This window comes from Callithrix jacchus, chromosome 12, assembly GCF_049354715.1.
Source record: "Callithrix jacchus isolate 240 chromosome 12, calJac240_pri, whole genome shotgun sequence".
Taxonomy (NCBI): Eukaryota; Metazoa; Chordata; class Mammalia; order Primates; family Cebidae; genus Callithrix; species Callithrix jacchus.
Genome location: NC_133513.1, coordinates 27,917,503 through 27,936,679, shown reverse-complemented (window position 1 = coordinate 27,936,679; position 19,177 = coordinate 27,917,503). Strand labels below are relative to the sequence as shown.

At 49.1% G+C, this 19,177-nt stretch overlaps 1 protein-coding gene across 5 annotated transcripts in view; it reads right to left on the bottom strand.

Moving 5' to 3' along the window:
* IL4R (interleukin 4 receptor) overlaps positions 1-19,177 on the bottom strand; it is a 49,581-nt gene that overhangs the window by 17,671 nt on the left and 12,733 nt on the right. For 3 of the 5 annotated variants that reach the window (XM_009009351.5, XM_054242210.2, XM_009009350.5), the window contains 3 exons: positions 7,111-7,198; positions 5,129-5,267; positions 2,687-2,838 (listed from right to left, as the gene is read on the bottom strand). In XM_009009351.5, the coding sequence (XP_009007599.1) occupies positions 2,687-2,838; positions 5,129-5,267; positions 7,111-7,180 (361 nt within the window). In that variant the 5' untranslated portion in view covers positions 7,181-7,198. 5 annotated transcript variants of the gene reach the window in all.

Genomic DNA, 19,177 nt, shown 5'->3' with positions numbered 1-19,177 from the left:
GTTGACAACACCTCTGTAGCACACTGCTGAGCACCACACAACAGAGCCACAACACAAGACGATAACGTTGCTAAAATTCTACTAAGCACTTGAGTTTATTAATTACCCTTTATTTCTTATGTCTTAGTGTTTTTAAGACAAGTTCCCACTCTGTTGCCCAGGCTGGGGTGCAGTGGCGCGATCACAGCTCACTGCAGCCTCAGCCTCCCAAGGCTCAAGTGATCCACCCGCCTCGGGCTCCCAAAGTGCTGGGATTTCAGGCATGAGCCACCACGCCTGGTCTTTATTAACCACCTTTCTACAGGGAAGGCAAAATGTATGAGCCAAAGTAACCTAAACTGCAGCTTTTTTTTTTTTTTTTTCTGTTGCCGAGGCTGGAGTACAGTGGCATGATCTCGGCTCACTGTAATCTCTGCCTCCTAGGTTCAAACGATTCTCCTGTCTCAGCTTCCCAAGTAGCTGGGATTACAGGCACCCGCCACCAGGCCAGACTAATTTTTTGTATTTTGAGTAGAGATGGGGTTTCACTAGGTTGGTCAGGCTGGTCTCGAACTCCTGACCTCAGGTGATCCTCCCACCTCGGGCTCCCAAAGTGTTGGGATTACAGGCATGAGCCACCGCGCCCGGCCTCAAACTTCAGCTTCTATGGTTGCATCCTTCACGCCTTTGAACATATCTCTGTACTGTAAGATTATTTACAGAAAAATAAAGAATATTTGTCTTTATATTGATTCATCTGTTTTAAAACTTGGTCTCCTCCGAGGCAATTATATCCATGAGACCTCAGGTTTCTATTCCTGTGATGCATGTTATACTATGCATTAAAATCAATCTACTAAAATATATTTCATTTATATTAAAACCCAAATGTAGGCTGGCCATGTAGACTCATTTCTATAACCCCAGCACTTTAGGAGGCCAAGGCAGGAGGATCACTTGAGACCAGGAGTTTGTGACCAGCCTGAGCAACAGAGTGTGACTCTCACCTCCACATAAAACAATTTTGTTTAAGTTGGCCAGGTACGGTGATACATACCTTTAGTTCTAGGTACTCGGGAGGCTGAGGTGGGAGGATCACTTGAGGCCAGGAATTAGAAGCTGCAGTGAGCTCTGATCGCATCACTGCACTCCAGCCTGGACAACAGAGACCCTGTTTCTCAAAAAATAATAAACACAGGCTGGGCACGGTGGCTCCACGCCTATAATCCAGCACTTTGGGAGGCCAAGGTGGGTGAATCACGAAGTGAGGAGTTCGAGACCAGCCAGGTCAACATGGTGAAACCCCATCACAAAATTAGCTGGTGTGGTGGTGGGCACCTGTAATCCCAGCTACTCAGGAGGTTGAGGCAGGAGAGTGGCTTGAACCCAGGAGGCAGAGGTTGCAGTGAGCTGAGATCGCGCCACTGCACTCCAGCCTGGGTGACAGTGCAAGACAGTCTCAAAAAAAAAAAAAAAAAAAAAACACCACATAAAAATAAAAATAATATTAAAATGTAAAAATTATCTTAAAGTTCATTCATGGGTCAGTTTAAACAAGCTCCCAGCCACCAGCCCTAAGCGGACCTTTAGGAACAGCAGATGGAGCGGTGAACCTGAGCCCTGCAGGGCCCTGGCCTTGAGCACTGCCTCTGCGGCTGAGGAGCTGTGTGACCTGAGGCAGGTTACTTGCCTTCTCAGAACTACAGTTCATTCAACTGCAAAATGGGGATAATAACTCTCTGGAAATGGGCCCAGAGAGGAAACATGGCTTGCCCGAGGTCATACAGCAATGAGCGATGCTTTAAACGCCTGTCTCCAAACCCCAGCAAGCTCTCAGGGGAATTCCTGCAGGGACTCCAGGTACCAGGACAAGGTCAGCCTTCCATGGTCAAGACCGTCTGACGCAGCAGCCGCTGACCAGTGGACACAGAATGTAAGGACCGTTCCCATTTCTTTCTTCCTTCCTTTTCTTTCTTTCTCTCTTTCTTTTTCTTTCCTTCTTTCTCCCGCCTGCCTCCCTTCCTTCCTTCCTTCCTTTTTCCGTCTTTCTCTCTATCTCTCTCTCTCTCTCTGTCTTTCTCTCTCTCTCTCTCTCTTTTTGAGAGGGAGTCTCACTTTGTTGCCCATTCTGGAGAGCAATGGCGCGATCTTAGCTCACTGCAACCTCCGCCACCTGGCCTGGGTTCAAGCGATTCTCCTGCCTCAGCCTCCCGAGTAGCTGGAATTATAGGCATGTACCACCACACCCGGCTAATTTTTTTGTATTTTTAGTAGACATGGGGTTTTGCCCTGTTGGCCAGGCTGGTCTCAAACTCCTGACCTCAGGGGATCTGCCTGTCTCGGCCTCCCAAAGTGCTGGTATTACAGGCGTGAGCCACTGCGCCCGGCTACCTGGTTTATTTTTCAATCTGCAGCAGGCATGCCTTTCAGCAAGCACGCCTCATCTCAATACGCCTTCCTGGGCACGTAAGTTCAGAGGTGGAAACAGCTGAGCTGAGGGGGATTGGTGGTCTACTGTGTCCATCTCCATTTCAAAGATGGGAGGACTGAGGCCCAGGCAGGGGCAAGAATCCCATCAGATTTGGGAAAATACAGGCGGCTTCCTCTGGCTGCTGTTTTGACCCCACCTCCCCCTGCCTGCCCCACCCCCAGCCCAGCCTGCTGTGGGAACCCTCCCACCCACCCCGGCTGCACTCCGCCCCCTCACCGTGCTCGCTGGGCTTGAAGGAGCCTTTCCACAGCAGCTGCTGCCCAGCCCACAGGTCCAGCGTGTAGTTGTCTGCTCCGACCATGTCCTCCATGAACAGGTGGCACACGCACCCCGCAGCTCCGTTGTTCTCAGGGACACACATGTTGGTTCTGCAGACACAGAGGCCAGGTTAGGCTGGTCACCTGTAGGCTGGCTGTGCCCCGGATGTGCCTCAAGGAACCGCATCATACTCTACCCGCTTCCCGATTACTGATGTGATGACAGATCTGGGGGCTTGGGAGCAGTCAGCGTGTGCTGGGGACACCGACCAGGTTTGCCTCTCTTGCTGGCCTCAGTTTCCTACAACATACACCATGGATGCCCCTCACGCCAGCCCCCTTAGCTGCTGGCCTTGGTCCTGGGACTTAGCTTGTCCTTGAAAGCCCATGAAAGGGAAGAATGGGCGGCACTAATTAATTTAGAACAACATAAACTCTGCATCGCACAGTTGACACCAGTGTACAGTAGACGGCAGTGTGCCATGGCCACCGTAGGATAATTCCAGTGTTCCACCTTAACAGCCACAGATCTCCAAACTTTTTCTCTAACAGGCCAGACAGTCAATATTTTGGACTTCAACGGCCATACGATTTATTTATTTATTTATTTATTTGGTTATTTGCATAAATTTAGGGGGTACAAGCGCATTTTTTTTTAAATGAGACGGAGTCTTGCTCTGTCACCCAGGCTGGAGTGCAGTGGCACGATCTCAGCTCACTGCAACCTCCGCTTCCCAGGCTCAAGCTATTCTCCTGCCTCAGCCTCCCTAACAGCTGCGATTACAGCCGCCTGCCACCACACCCAAATTAATTTTTATATTTTTAGTAGAGACAGGGTTTCACCATGTTGGCCAGGCTGGTCTCGAACCCCTGACCTCAGGTGATCTGCCCACCTCGGCCTCCCAAAATGCTGGGATTACAGGCTTGAGCCACCTCAGCGCCTGGTCTTGCAAGTGTGATTTTGATGGCAACCCCCAGATCTGTTCTCAATGGATGTGCTGCACAGCAGTGAAGTCCGGGGTTTTAGTGGGTCCATCGCCCGAATGGTGTACACTGCACCCATGAAGTCATTTCTCTCCCTCACCCGCTCCCACCCTCCCAGTCTCCAATGTCTACTATTCCATCGGATATGGAATGATGTCATGTGTCCACATCATTTAACTCTTACTTGTAAATGAGAACATGCAGTATTTGACTTTCCATTTCTGAATTATTTCAATTAATATAAAGGAGAAGGCCGGTGTGTGCCGTGGCTCACACCTGTAATCCCAGCACTTTGGGATTTGCGAGGCCAAGGCAGGCAGATCACCTGAGGTCAAGAGTTCGAGACCAGATTAACCAACATGGTGAAAACTGGTCTCTACTAAAAATACAAAAAAATCAGCTGGGCATGGTGGCAGGCACCAGTAATCCCAGCTACTAGGGAGTCTGAGACAGGAGAATCACTTGAACCCGGGAGGTGGAGGTTGCAGTGAGCCAAGATTGTGCCATTGCACTCCACCCTGGGCAAGAGGAGTGAAACTCTGTCTCAAAATAATAATAATAGTCAGGCGCAGTGGCTCATGCCTGTAATCCCAGCACTTTGAGAGGCTGAGGCAGGAAGATCACTTGAACCCAGGAGTTTGAGACCAGCCTGGGCCACACAGCGAGACCCCCATCTCTCTATATTACAAAATTTAAATGGTTTTAACTTTTTAAAAATTATAAAATTTCGGCTGGACTCAGTGGCTCACGCCTATAATCCCGGCACTTTGGGAGGCCGAGGCGGGCAGATCACCTGAGGTCAGGAATTTGAGACCAGCCTGGCCAACATGGAGAAACCCTGTCTCTACTAAGCAAAAAAAAATACAAAAAAATAAGCCAGGCGTTATGGTGGTCACCTATAATTCTAGCTACTCGTGACTGAGGCTAGAAAATTGCTTAAACTCGGGAGTCAGAGATTGTAGTGAGCCGAGATTGTGCCACTGCACTCCAGCCTGGGCGACAGAGCAGGACTCCATCTCAAAAAAAAAAAAAAAAAAAAAATGTACAAAATTTCTCCATTTTAAGTTCTAATTAGGTAAATACAGAACAATACGTTACATAGACCAAAGCCCTTTGGGTCTTCAGTTGTTTTTAAGTGTGAAACAGGGTCCTGGGTCCACAAAGTGTGAGAACTGCTGGTCTAGTCCAATATTCGAGCCATATCCATGTGCCACATGGATCAATGCTCCCGTCACGTGCTCCCTGTATTTACACATGTCCCCGGAGATGGACCCCCCTGCCAACACCAAACTCAAAACAAGGCAGCAAACCATACTCTGCTCGCTGCCCTCCACCACACCGCCTGGACACGGCTCATTCTTGGGGTGAACACTTTGGGCAAAGCCTCCCCAAACCTCCAGCTCCAGTGCAGGCTTACTCGGAAATCAGAAAAACCAGCTGGTAGACCAGGCGGAGCTCTGCGCTGCAATTGGTGGGACCACCCATCTTCCACTCGCAGGTAGAGAGGCTGATGTAGTCGGAGACGCAGGTGGGCTCCTGCAGGACTTTCATGCTCCCTGGGGAGACACAGGTGCACCCTGAGTGCCCAGGAACCCAATGCATGAGGGGGACTTGCACCCAAACAGGACCAACAGGACAGGCACAAAACCACAATGCAGGCACAGTTGAGGCCAGCGCCCACAGAGCTGGGGCCGGGACCAGGGTTGCTGGTACTGCCCAGCTAGTGTCAGGATGACTGTGGAAGCAGAAGAAATACCCATGGGGGCAGGGGCCATTAGAGAAGAATGAACCCGTGCACTGTTATCTTACACAAACTTGACCACCTGCCCTTGGCCAAATTAAAGGGAAAATCTGTAGCAGTCTGAGGAGTGCCATTCCATCATACCAAGCCTCTGCCCTCGAGCTGGGGGAAATGCCACTTCCCCATTGGCCCACTACCTGCGCCTTGCGTAGTGCCCACCCCTCTCTGCCCTCTCTGTGCGTAGGAGGCTGACACCCACAGTCTTCATCATCTGGGTACCCTTGGCCCTTGGTTTCCAGTTGGGTTTGGCCAATGGGAGAGAAGAGATGCATGGGTTGGGGGAAACACCGGGGTCCTTCTTTCAGCACCCTCCTAGCTTGCCAGTGGCCATGGTGGGGCTGGAATCGGCAGGATGTACACCGGCTTTGCTAAATCATCTGAGTGTGAGACCACCCAGACCCCCACCCCCAGGAGCCTCCATGCTCCCGTGCGTGGGCAGTGCCAGGCCCATCTCAGCCAACATCCACTGGCGTAAGCTGTGTGCAGGAGCTGTCTAAGATCGCAAATAAATATCCCAAGCTTACCTCATGTCCGGAATAACTCCTGATTCCTGCCCCTCCCCAAAATGCCTTCTCTTCTGGTATCCTTCTGCACTTCAGAAATGACAGCGTGTCCTTCCCAATAGCTTGGGTCAGAAATCTTGGCGTCATCCTGGCCACTTCTCTTTCTCTCACCCCAATTCCAATCTGTCCTCGAATCTGCCTTCCAGAGGGATCCAGAGCCTCTCACCTCCTCCACTCCAGACCTCCCTCCAGACCTCCTGGTGTCCACCCTTGTCCCTTCTCCACGCGGCAGCCTGAGGGGTCCTTTTGAACACAATGGATTCTGTGACTCCTCTGCTCAAATATTGCAAGGTCCTTTTTGAACCTGCCACCCTGTCATTTCGCTGACCTTCCCTGCCCCCTCCTGTTCACTCTCCTCCACCATGTCCCCTCCTGCGCCCAACCCTCCAGCCAGGCTCAGTGCATGGCCCGTGCTAAAAATAAGCCTTCCCCAGATATGCACACGGTTCCTGCTTCCTCCAAGTCAGCTCAGTGAGGCCTTCCTTGCTGCCCTACTTTAAACTGCAATGTTCCCACTCCACCCAGCTTCCCAACACCCCATTATGCTGTTCTGTGTTCTTTCCACATCACCTTCTCTTTTTTTTTAAGATAGGGTCTCACTCTCTCACCCAGGCTGGAGTGCAGTGGCATAATCACGGTTCACTGCAGCCTTGACTTCCAGAGTTCAAGGAATCCTCTCACCTCAGCCTCCTGAGTCGCTGGGACTACAGGCATGCACCTCCACAGCTGGCTAATATTTTTTATTATTTGTAGAGACAAGGTCTCCCTGTGTTGCCCAGGCTGACCTCAAACTCCTGGGCTCAAGCAATCCTCTCACCTCGGCCTCCCAAAGTGCTGGGATTGCAGGCGTGAGCCACTGCACCCAGTCCCCATCATTTTCTAACAAGCTTTAGAATTTACTGATAATCAGGGCCACCTGTCATTGGCTGTCCCCTCCCACTGCAGTGTAGTCTCCATAACACCAGTTGATGTACTGCAGGATCCTGGCATGCCATTAATAGCCAACAAATGAATGGTTGAGAGGTGGTGACTTACCAGAGCCTGCCACCTGCAGCAGAACCAGGTAGCTCACAGGGAACAGGAGCCCAGAGCAAAGCCACCCCATTGGGAGATGCCAAGGCACCTGCAGAGAGAGAACAAACTGGTTAGTGCCAACCTGTGCTTCCAACAGAGCTTACCTTACATAACACACACCCCCTCCCCTGCCCTGTCCTTCCCACCCTCCCTCCCCCAAGACAGAGTCTCGCTCTGTTTCCTAGGCTGAAGTGCAGTGGTGCGATCTCAGCTCACTCCAACCTCCACTTCCTGGGTTCAAACAATTCTCCTGCCTCTCAGCCTCCCTAGTAGCTGGGATTACAGGCCTGGCTCATTTTTGTATGTTTAGTAGAGATGGGGTTTCATCACGTTAGCCAGGCTGGTCTCGAACTTCTGACCTTGTGATCTACCCCTGTCAGCTTCTCAAAATGCTGTAGGCTAATGTAAATGTTCCAAGCTAGGTTAAGCTATGATGCACAGTAGGTTAGGAGAATGAAAGGCATTTTTGACTTAATAATATTTTCAACTTAAGATGAGTTTATAGGGACATAACCTCACCATTAATGAACACCTGTGTATGAGACACATACAAACACTCGTGTATCTCCATAATGAATAAAGTACCCCGATGCTTCAGTGTGCATGCCAGAAAAACAAGGACATTCCCTGCATAACCACAATACAACCATCAAAATCAGGAAATCAACATGGATGCACCGCCACTCTCTCATGCACAGCCCCTATTTATGTTTCGCCAATGGCTTCAGTAATGCTCCTTATACATCCAGAACCCAATCCAAGATCATTCATCGCATTTGATTATCATGCCATCCTAGTGACCAGGTCTTGGCTTCTAAATACCATTCTGCACTGAAGGAACCAGAACTCCTTAGAGAAATGGCTGGTTCCGGGAGAAGGAAGAGTACCAGGGAAGGACAAGTGAGGAAGTGCTCAGTGGCTCGCCTGACCTGCACAAAATGGACACCGTCTGAGCATCAAAGTCAATATTATGGTACCCACTTGTAGCCCTTGGAGTTAAAGTCCAGGAGTCTGTATTGACATAGATCAATAAGTGGGGGAGGCGGGGTACAGTGGTATGTGCCTGTAATCCCAGCTCCTCGGGAGGCTGAGGCAGGAGGATGGCTTGAGCCCCGGAGTTGGAGGCTGCAGTGAGCTCTGATTGCACCACCACACTCCAGCCTGGGCAACAGAGCCAGACTTCATCTCTAATAAATAAATAAATAGGGAAGAAAAGAAAGCTCTAAAAACAGCCTCAAAGTAACTCCCTGCAAAACTTGTATCTTAACTTATGAGTGCGAATACGCATCAATGAACATCACAAATACAGAAACCTGGCGGTCGCCACCTTAACCAAGTGATCTAACTAACCAACAGGAATGGGACAGATCGCTACCATCACCTCCCTGAAACAATGCCTGAGAAGAACACAGCATCTTCTCCTGGGTTCCTGCCAAGGATGCATAAATCGTTTGGAAACGTCAGACGGATGTAAAGTGAGGGCTGGTCTACGTGGGAACTGGCCGACACTCCTCACAAAGTGCCGGGGGGCAAAGGACAAGCCAGCGTGGGACAGCTGTCCCTTTCAAATGGTCTGTCATCCTGACAGCCAGGGTCTGTCTCATTGACTGCTGAGTCCTCAGTACCTACAACTGGGCCTGGCACCATCACTGTTCATTGATTACATTCATTTTGGACATGATGTGGGGCCCCTAATCAGCTCAGCATGAGGCTGCAAAACTCCCCCTAGCGGAGGCCTGGTGTCTGCTCAAAGCCCAAACTCATCTTCCTTGCTGAGAGTTACAGCAGAGCTACAAAAAGGAGGGGTGGGAGTGGGGTGGTGGGTTCCCAACACTGATTTCCTCCGCAAGTCTTAGTAACTTTCACTCTCACAACTACACAGATGCCCACGGTATCCTGTGGCAGAGATGGTAAAGGTGTCACTTTAGCCTCAATTTTGAATAAAGAGGAACAGAGAGGCCGAGACGCCTGTCCAAGGTCACACAGCAGAAGATTTTCACGGTAAAGTCCTCCAAAGGGAAACGGGAAAGTCCAGTAACCCAGTCAGGATTCACTATAACATCACAGCATGGAGCCAGGATTGAGATCCTTAATCTGTTGTGGAAGGCAGACCCAGACTTATGAATACCCATGTGGGTGCACACAGACACACACACACACACACACACACACACACACACATCCCACACATGCGTGCCGCAGTCAGCTCAGGGATGCGTGGGTGCTACATTTCAGGGGAAATCACAGAGGCAGTGGGAGAAGAGGCCTCCCTGCACATCAGAGGGAAAAAGAACAAAGATGCAGGTGAGTAAAAGAATTAAAAGTTAAGTGCCAGGTTATCAAGATCAAGCACGTGGCAGGAGGAAGTGATTGCAAGTTCTCATTCTAAATCAAGAGATTCCTGAAGTGCTGGAGTTGGAAGGGGCCTCGGGGTCACCTGCCAAGCTCAGCTGCCAACCTGGACAAGGATGTCCTGGGAACACTCACCTCTGACGTGTTGCCAGGCAGTTTCAGCCTGTACTCCTCCACGGATGGAGCACTCACTCTCAGGTCTTGGTTAAGCAGAGTCATTGGGACCCGCCTCCTTACATGGACCCAAGGCTTTGTGTAAACAGAATCCCTGCTTGCCCAGCACTTACCTTGTACTTGACACTTTGCCAAGTGCTTTAGAAGTATTACCTTATCGAATCCACACAAGAATCTTGCAAGGCAACTTTCTAGTTAAGGAAACTGAGGCCAGAGAGGTCAAATAACCCATACACCAGGTCCCACAGCTGGGTAAAGGGCAGAGCTAGAATCAGAACCCACGTTCTTTGCTTCTGAGCCCACCGAGGATTCCAGTACACCAGTTCCTTCAACCTCATCACCTAAAACAGCAGGCTGAACCCAATAAAGAGAAATAAAATTAGCCAGGAAGAGCTGGCGATCCTGCTTGTCAATTTCCAGCAACAGTTCCACAAGCGTAGGTAAGAAAGTCAGCCTGAGCGGCAGAAGAGTCCTGTGGATTTTATCATCGGCGAAATCTCCAAAAGCCAATGGTGAAGCAGCAGCTCAAAAATAAAAGGAGTCACCTGAGGTCATATTAACAGAGGTATCCATTTATAGAATGTTACATCTCATAGCAGCAGAATACACATTCTTCTCAAGTTCATGTGGAATGAAGACCAAGACAGACCACAATCGGGGACATAAAACAACTTTAAGAGCTTTAAAACATTAGAAAGCATACAAAGTATGCTTTTAGGCCACAATGAATTCAAATTAGAAATCAGTAGCAGAAAGAAAGCCAAAACATTACCAAATATTTAGAGATTTAAAAACACACTTCTGAATAGCATACGGATCAAAGAAGATATCACAAGAGAAATTAAAAATATTTTTAACTAAATGAAAATGAAAATATAGCCCATCAAAATCCGTGAGTTGTAGCAAAAGCAGTGCTTAGAGGGAAATTTATATTATTGAATGCATATCTTAGAAAGAAAGAAAGTTCTAAAATCAATAATCTGTTTCCATTTAGAATGCTAGAAACAGAAAAGCAATATATGTCTAAAACAAGCAAAAGAAAAAAACACAAAATTAGAGTATACATCAATGAAATTAAAAATAGAAAAATCAATTGAGAAAAATCAAAAGTTGGTTCTTCAAAAATATCAGTGAAATTGATAAATCTCTACCTGGGCAAATCAAAAAAATTAAGAGAGAAGGCACAAATTAATACTAATGTGATATAGTCTGGCTCTGTGTCCCTACCCAAATCTCATCTTGAATTGTAATCAGAATTGTAATCCCCATGCATTGGGGGAGGGACCTCATGGGAGGTGATCAGATTATGGGGGCAGTTTCCCCATGCTGTTCTCACGATAGAGAGTGAGCTCTCATGAGATCTGATGGTTTTATAAGGGGCTTTTCCTCCCTTTTCTTGACCTTTTCCTTCCTGTCGCCATGCGAACAAGGGCGTGTTTGCTTCCCTTTCCACCATGATTATAAGTTTCCTGAGGCCTCCCCAGCTCTGAAGAACTGTGAGTCTAACCTCTTTCCTTTATAAATTATGCAGCCTCGGCCATGTCCCTAGAGCCTCATGAGAATGAACTAATACTACTGTAAATTAAATAAAGGCTGTTAGAGGTGGCACATTCCTATAGCCCCGGCTACTGGGAAGGCTGAGGCGGGAGGATTGCTTGAGCCCAGGATGTTAAGGCTGCAGTGGGCTGTGTTTGTGCCACTGCACTCCAGCCTGGGCAACAGAGCAAGACCCTGTCTCAAAAAATAAAAAAATTTTTAAATGAAAAAAAAAAAAGTGGCACTACATAATAATTCAGGGGCTAATTCTCCAAGAAGACATAACTAACAATCCTTAATGTGTACGCAACTAACAACAGAGGTTCAAAATCTGTAAGGCAAAAACTGAGCGCAGCAACGAGAAATAGAGAAATCTGCAATTATTCTGAATAATAATATTTTTGGGTAATATTGGAAGTTGGAGACTTCAGCACCTCTCTTTTTGTAATCAACAGATCCAACTGGCCAAAATCAGTAAGGACACAGTCGAAATGAACAGTGCTGTCAATCAACTGGATCTAACTGCAGTGTGCAGCCACAGCTGGGCATCCCTTTGGAAGGAATGCTGCTGTAATGTACGACAACCACCAACACAGCGAAGGCCTGAGAATCCTGGAAGGCCTAGAAAGTCTTTACCAAGAAAACTCAGCCATCCTGTACTGGGCAGCCTCACCATTCACTTAACAAGTAGTTTACCACACGCCGAGTTTACTTTTAAATCTTTTACATATATGAATGCATTTAACACTCTATGAAATAGGTCATAGCACTTTCTTCATTTTCAGATGAGGAAACCAAGGCACAGAAAGGTTGAGTGATTTGTCTGAGGTTGCACAGCTGTGACAGTCATGGCTCTGAAATCCAGCACTCAGGCTCCAGAGCCTTGGTTCTTACGCACTATCTGTCCAGAAGTCAAATTCCCTTGTGTTTCAGGGGTCAATGACCTATCCGAGCATCTGAGGCAAACCCCAAATCCTATTTGTGGCAATGTGCACACACTAAATTCTGCACTCCATTTTAGGGGACCACAGAATCCCTGAAGCCCAAGTGAGGACCTCAGGTCAAAGGCCCGCCCTCTAAGCAGTGGGCAGCTTTTGAGGGTCTCTGAGTAGGAAAATGGCGAATTTTTCAAAAGCCCATTCTGGGGCTGAGAGGACTCTGGGGCATGTTAGCAGTGAGCAATCGCTGTAGATGAGGCTCACCCTGCCTCTTCTCCACACCACAGCCAGAGTCACTTTAAAATCAGAAATGAGGCCAAGGCCAGCTCACACATCCAATGCCCCCTGGCCCCTAAAGAGAGTCTTCACCTGGGGCCACAGATCCCCAGTGGGTTCACAGCTCATCAAAGAGAAGCATCTCCCACTCAGGATAAAATCCAGACCCTGGAGTGAAGAAAGCCACTTCCCACAGAACATACCCTGTGACTCCATTTATATAACACACTTGAAATCTCGTAACTATGGAAATGGAATACACATTAGTGGTTGCCAGGGGCTAAGGGGGTGTGTCAGGAAGGCGGCTGATGTAGCTGGCTATAAAAGGAGAACTTGAGCCATCCTTGCGATAATGAACTGTGCTGAATCCCGGCTGGAGAGATGAATAACAAACCTATGCCTAGCTCCAAAGCACACGTGCAAGCAAACACAAAAATGTGTACAAGTAAATCGGAAATCTGAACAACATAGGTAGATTGTATCAATGTCAATATCCTGGCTGTGATGCTGTATTAAAAATTTGTACAATCTTGCCCTTGGAGGGGTCGGTCTCTCTCTCAGTCAATCTCTCTCTCTCTCAGTCAATCTCTCTCTCTCTCTCTCTCTCTCTCTCTCTCTCTCTCTCTCTCTCTCTCTCTCTCTCTCGACAGAGTCTCACTTTATTGCCCAGGCTGGAGTGCAGTGGTGAGATCTCAGCTCACTGCAACCTCCACCTCCCAGGATCAAGTGATTCTCCAGCCTCAGCCTCCCCATTAGCAGGGACTACAGGCACATGCCACCACACCCAGCTAATTTTTGTATTTTTAGTCGAGACAGGGTTTTATCATGTTGGCCAGGCTGGTCTCGAACTCCTGACCTCAAGTGATCCACCCACCTCAGCCCCCTAAAGTGCTGGGATTACAGGCACAAGCCACCACACCCAGCCTCTCCATGATTTCTTACAACTGTGTGTGAATCTTTAATTATCTGAAAATAAAAAGTTTCATTTAAGAAAATAAAGAAAAAACCAAGCCCCCTGACAATCTAGCTCTTGCTTACCCCTCTAACATTCCCCTCCTATTCCCTCTCCCTCTTCTGCAAGCCTCCATCGGCCTCTGAGCCCTGGGATACACTCCCAGCCTCTTCCCTCTTCAAGCCTGTGCCTCAGAAACACTTGAGAAGCCTTCTCTGACTCCCCCATCTAATGTGGGCCCTCCCTATAACTTGTCACAGTACCCTGTTTATTTCTGTCATCGTACTTATCACCACCTCTAATCAGATCAGTGAGGTTACAAGCGTGAATGTTTATTTTATTTCAAGATTCAGATAGCAAAGATAGCTTTGATTTAAAAATGTTTTCAATTTCCCTAGATTTTTTTTTTCAGATGGAGTTTCACTCTGTTGCCCGAGCTGGAGTGCAGTGGTATGATCTCAGCTCACAGCAACCTCCGCCTCCCAGGTTCAAGCGATTCTTGTGCCTCAGCCTCTCAAGTAGCTGGGATTACAGTAGGGTGCCATCACATCCGCCTAATTTTTTGTGTTTTTAGTAGAGATGGGGTTTCCCCATGTTGGCAGGGCTGGTCTCAAACTCCTGACTTGAAGTGACTGATCCCCCTCGGCCTCCCCAAGGGTGGGGATTACACGCGTGAGCCACTGTATCTGGCCTAGATCAAAATGCACCATAAGAAAAAGAACGAAAGTGTGTTAGTTTATTTTTGCATTGCTATAAAGAAATATCTGACACAGAGTAATTTACAAAGAGGTTTGATTGGCTTACAGCTCTGCAGGCTGTATAGGAAGCACAGCACTGTATTACTTGGCTTCTGGGGAGGCCTCAGGGAGATTTTATTCACGGGTGGCAAAAGGGGAGCAAGTGTACATGGTGACAGCCAGAGCAAGAGAGGGGAGGGAGGTGCCGCACACTTTAAAACACCCAGATCTTGTCAGAACTCACTCACTCTGGCAAGGACAGCATCAAGCCATAAGGGATCCATCCCTATGACCTGAAGTCTCCCACCAGGACCCACCTCTTACACTGGGGATCACATTTCAACAAGAGATTTAGCAAAGACAACATCTAAACTGTATCAGCAAGCAAAAGACTAGAAAAGGGTAGCAATCTACATTATGAATGGTTAAGGGCCTTAATACACGAAGAGTTCTTACAAATCAATAAGACAAACACCCTTTAAAAAAAAATAGGCTGGGCATGGTGGTTCATCCCTGTAATCCCAGTACTTTGGGAGGCTGAGGCAGGCAGATCACCTGAGATCTGGAGTTCGAGACCAGCCTGACAAACACGGAGAAACCCCATCTCTACTAAAAATTCAAAATTAGCTGGGAGCGGTGGTGCATGCCTGTAATCCCAGCTACTTGAGAGGCTGAGGCAAGAGAAGTGCTTAAACCCAGAAGGCGGAGGTTGCAGTGAGCCAAAATCACTCCATTGCACTCCAGCCTGGGCAACAAAAACAAAACTCCGTCTCAAAAAACAAAAGAGAAAAGAAAAAGAAAAATAGGCAAAGAACATAAATGGTTCACAAAAGACATATTCTATGGCCAAATGTGTAATAGGACTCTCAATATACTGTTAGTTGGTGAAGCTGGGAGTATAACAGGTAACCTCCAATTTAAACAATGTATTTGTCTATAAATGGATTGTCTGCCTCCCTCTGAGAGCACTATGAGTCTGTGAGAGCAGAGCGTTATGTGTGCCCTCCTCACTGCTTTATCCCAGTGCCTAAAACAATGCCTGACACATGCAGAGTACGTGTTATATAACACATCTTAAATGAATGAATGGTTAAAATTCAGCAATGGTAGGCCAGGAGCAGTGGCTCATGCCTGTAATCCCAGCACTTTGGGAAGCCGAGGTGGGTGGATTACCTGAGGTCAGGAGTTCAAGACTAGCATGGAAAACATGGAGAAACCCCGTCTCTACGAAAATTAGCCAGGCATGATGGTGGTGCCTGTAATCCCAGCTACTCAGGAGGCTGAGGCAAGAGAATCGCTTGAACTCGGGGGGCGGAGGTTGCAGTGAGCCAAGATCGCACCACTGCACTCCAGCCTGGGTGACAGAGCAAGACTTGTCTCAAAAAAAAAAAAATCAGCAATAATAAATTTAATAATCATTTTTACACATGAACCAGGTCTCAAGGTTTTGTCCATAGTAACTGTATATGTGGTACTTACTTTGCCTGGCACCATTCTAAATACTTGCAATATCTTAATCAACTGGGTTCTCCTAAGGAGCCTCTGAGGTAGGTGCCATTAACATTCCCATTTTACAGATGGGAAGACTGAGGCACAGAAAGGTTAGAGCACTTGCTGGTTGTCACAGAGCCATAACCTAGGCACTGTCACTCCAGAAACCAGGCATTTAACGACTGGACTTGCTGACCCTTGAAATGCAGTCCCCAAAACCCTGGAACATTGTCCGGGGAGCCCCATTGGCCTGAGACCCATTGGCCTGAGCCCCAGAGAGAGCAAGTGACAAGACCCAGGTCACAGAGTTAGGAAGCAGCAAAGTCACTGAAGGCCCCAGCCAGCCAGGAAGTGAGCAGAAGCCATGGCCTGGGAAAACACACTTAACTCACTTTTTTAAAAACCTGGGGGAAGATTAAGTGGTGAGTCTTGAAATGTCAAAAGCCAGCAGCAGCCTGGAAGCGACCCAGCAGGGCTCTTGTGGAACCCACAAGGGGAGGTACAGGCCTGCTGGTCTTCCTTCCTGGCAGAAAACCCAGCCTGGAGGAGAGAGGCTGGTTCTATAGATAGGATGCCAGCAGCCTCAAGTCAGGCAGCAGCCCTGTGTCAGGCGGCATGTGGAGAGGAAGCCAGGCACCGCAGGGGCTTCGCAAGGTGGTGAGGTGGCCTCTGGAGAACCGCTGACCCCCGAAACTCCATGACAGAAACCGGCCTGAAACCTCAGCTCCTGTGGTGCAATCAGTCAGTCATGCTACTTACAAGAAACTGGCCCAGAGCTTCCTCTGGCCTCTGGGACAGCTGGGCTGGGCTGGGCTGCCAGGAAGCTAGGCATGCACTTCTTCCTGAGCCAGCAAACTTCCCAGAACTGGGGTTTCCAGAACTGGCAGCCACATCAGCAGCCATACCGGGATGGTGAGGCAGGCCAGCCCAGGGCCCCAGAATGGCCTGGGTTTTTTCTGGTTGCCTCTGTCCTTAGCCCAGCCAGTGGGAGGGAGGGGAGGTGACAGACTGGCTCTGCAGCCACCAGGAACACAAATCGGCACCCTCCACCAACAGCACCCACCAGCCTCCCTGTGGGCCTGCTGTGGCTCACCCGTCCAAACCCAAGTATCTCGTGTATTCTCTTTCTCAAGTATCTCGTGCATTCTCTTTCTCTCTTTTGTTTTAGAGACAGTCTCACTCTGTGTCCCAGGCTAGAATGCACTAGCACCATCATGGCTCACTGCAGCCTTGAACTCCTGGGCTCAAGTGATCCTCCTGCTTTAGCCTCCCAAGTAGCTGAGACTACAGACACACATCACCATGCCCAGCTGATTTTTAAATTTTTGTAGAGGTGGGATCCCTCTCTGTGGCCCAGGCTGGTGTGCTGTGGTATGATCACAGCTCACTGCAGCCTCAAACTCCTGGCCTCAAGCAATCTTCCTGCCTCAGCCTCCCAACGTGCTACAGTCATGAGGTGCCGTGTCCAACCATTTCCTCATTTATTCTTGCTGTGGGTGTTTTCTGAGCACTTCCTATGTGCTGGCTGTAAATTACAGATGCGAACAAGCCATTCATGAATTCATTCATTCATTCCTTTCTTCTTTTAACAAATATTTGAGCAAGGCAAGAAGTTACTGGAGCATTTTGAGCAAAAAAAGTAACATAATAAGACTTTAAAAAAGACCTCTCTTGGCTGGGTGGTAGGGTCACAGGTAGAAGTGGGGACCAGTGAGGAGGCTACCACATTGGCCCCAGAGAGAGGTGCCAGGGCTCATGACAGGCTGTGGGGAAGGGGAGGTTGAGAAGGGGCTGAATTCTAGACCTATGTTGAAGGCAGGGCCCACAGGATTTGCTCACAGGATGAATGCTATGGGGTGGGAGAGAGAACAAGAGGGCTAATTGGAGTCAAGAATGATTCCAGAGCCATTGGCCCTTACCAAGATGGCGGACTTGGTAAAGGGGGAGGAGCCATTGGTCTTTACTAAGATGGCGGACTTGGTAAAGCGGGAGGGTGCCCTTGTGAGAAGCGTGACGGGCGAGCACCAGGGCTTCTTCAGATTAGCAGGAGGCTGCTAGCAGCGTCCTGGGGAAGACCGCCCCCCCCTGCCCCGCCTGGTCCTAGAGGGTCAGGTTTGTTTAGGGGCGATACACAAGAGTTTTCTGGTGGGGGTGGCGGACCGGCGGCACCCTGCATACAGCAGGTGCTCAATACATGATCATGTGTATTTTATTTTTTCTTATTTTAACATGTATACAGTGTTTCCTTGGTGCCAGACACTGGCCTAGGGGCTTTAAGACCTCATATGAGATACATACAGCTATTAAACCCATTTTACAGATTCTAAAGGTTTTTTTTTTTTTTTTGAGAGAAAGTCTCACTCTGTGGCCCACGCTCGAGTGCAATGGCGCGATCTCTCTAGTTCACTGTAACCTCTGTCTCCTGGGTTCAGACAATTGTCCTGCCTCAGCCTCCTGAGTAGCCGGGACTATAGGCGGCCACCACCACACCTAGCTAGTTTTTTGTTTGTTTTTTTTTTGTATTTTTAGTAGAGGCAGGGTTTCACCATGTAGGCCGGGCTGGTCTCAAACTCCTGACCTCAGGTGATCTGCTTGCCTCAGCCTCCCAAAGTGCTGGGATTACAGGAGTGAGCCACTGTGCCTGGCAGATTCTGAAGGATCTTACAAGAGGGCAGGGTGAGGGAGGGGATGAGGGAAGACTGAGTGAATAGCAGGCAGGAGGGAGGGCACGGCTCACTTCCCACCCTACAAGCAGGGCCCTTGGCTGGAGCGAAGGGGAGAAGGAGTGGCTGGGATGGCCGCTGGAAGGTTGGCAAAACACCATTTGCCAGGCCATGGCGGTAGACTCCAACTCTGCCTCCAGGGCACTGGGGAGCCAGTGAAGGCTATTAAGCAGGAGAGGAGCGGGCTGAGATGAGAGCTGTTGAAGAGCGGCAGGTTTGAGCCTGTTTGGGATCTGGAGGCAGCAGGAACTTGGTGGTGCTTGGCGGGGAGAGCAGGGATAGAGGGAAAGTGGCCTTGGGCTGGGGCGGTGGGGAGAGCCCAGAACAGAAGCAGATTTGCTGGGGAGGACCATATGCTCCCACGTGTTGTGGACACAGAGTCCACGCAGTCAACAGGCGACTCCATCCAGGATCCTGGAAACCAGGCCTGTCTTCAGAAGGTTCCAGGGGCCCAAGAGAGGAGACAGAGCCTGAGGAAACCCTGTCCAGAAGCCTCCTGCTCAGGAGCAGCAGCCAACCTGGCCTCTGTCTCTCTGCGACCCGTTATCTTGTTTTATTTCTCTGCACTCTTTGCGGCATATCGAATACTCAGGTATTATGTGTTTGGTGCCCATATCCCCCACTGCAAGCCCAGCTCACACAAGGCCAGTGTCCATCCCACTCACAGCCACCTCCCCAGAGCCTAGCACAGTGCCTGGCAGGCAGCAGGCACTCCGTGAATATTTGCTGAATGAAGAATGACTGGGTGAATCCCCTGGCCGTGTGCAGGGAGCCCTGGTCCGTCATCCCCCCTTTTCCTCCTCTCCCTGCTGGACAAACGCTGGCAAATCTCGGCTCGGAGTCCCCTTA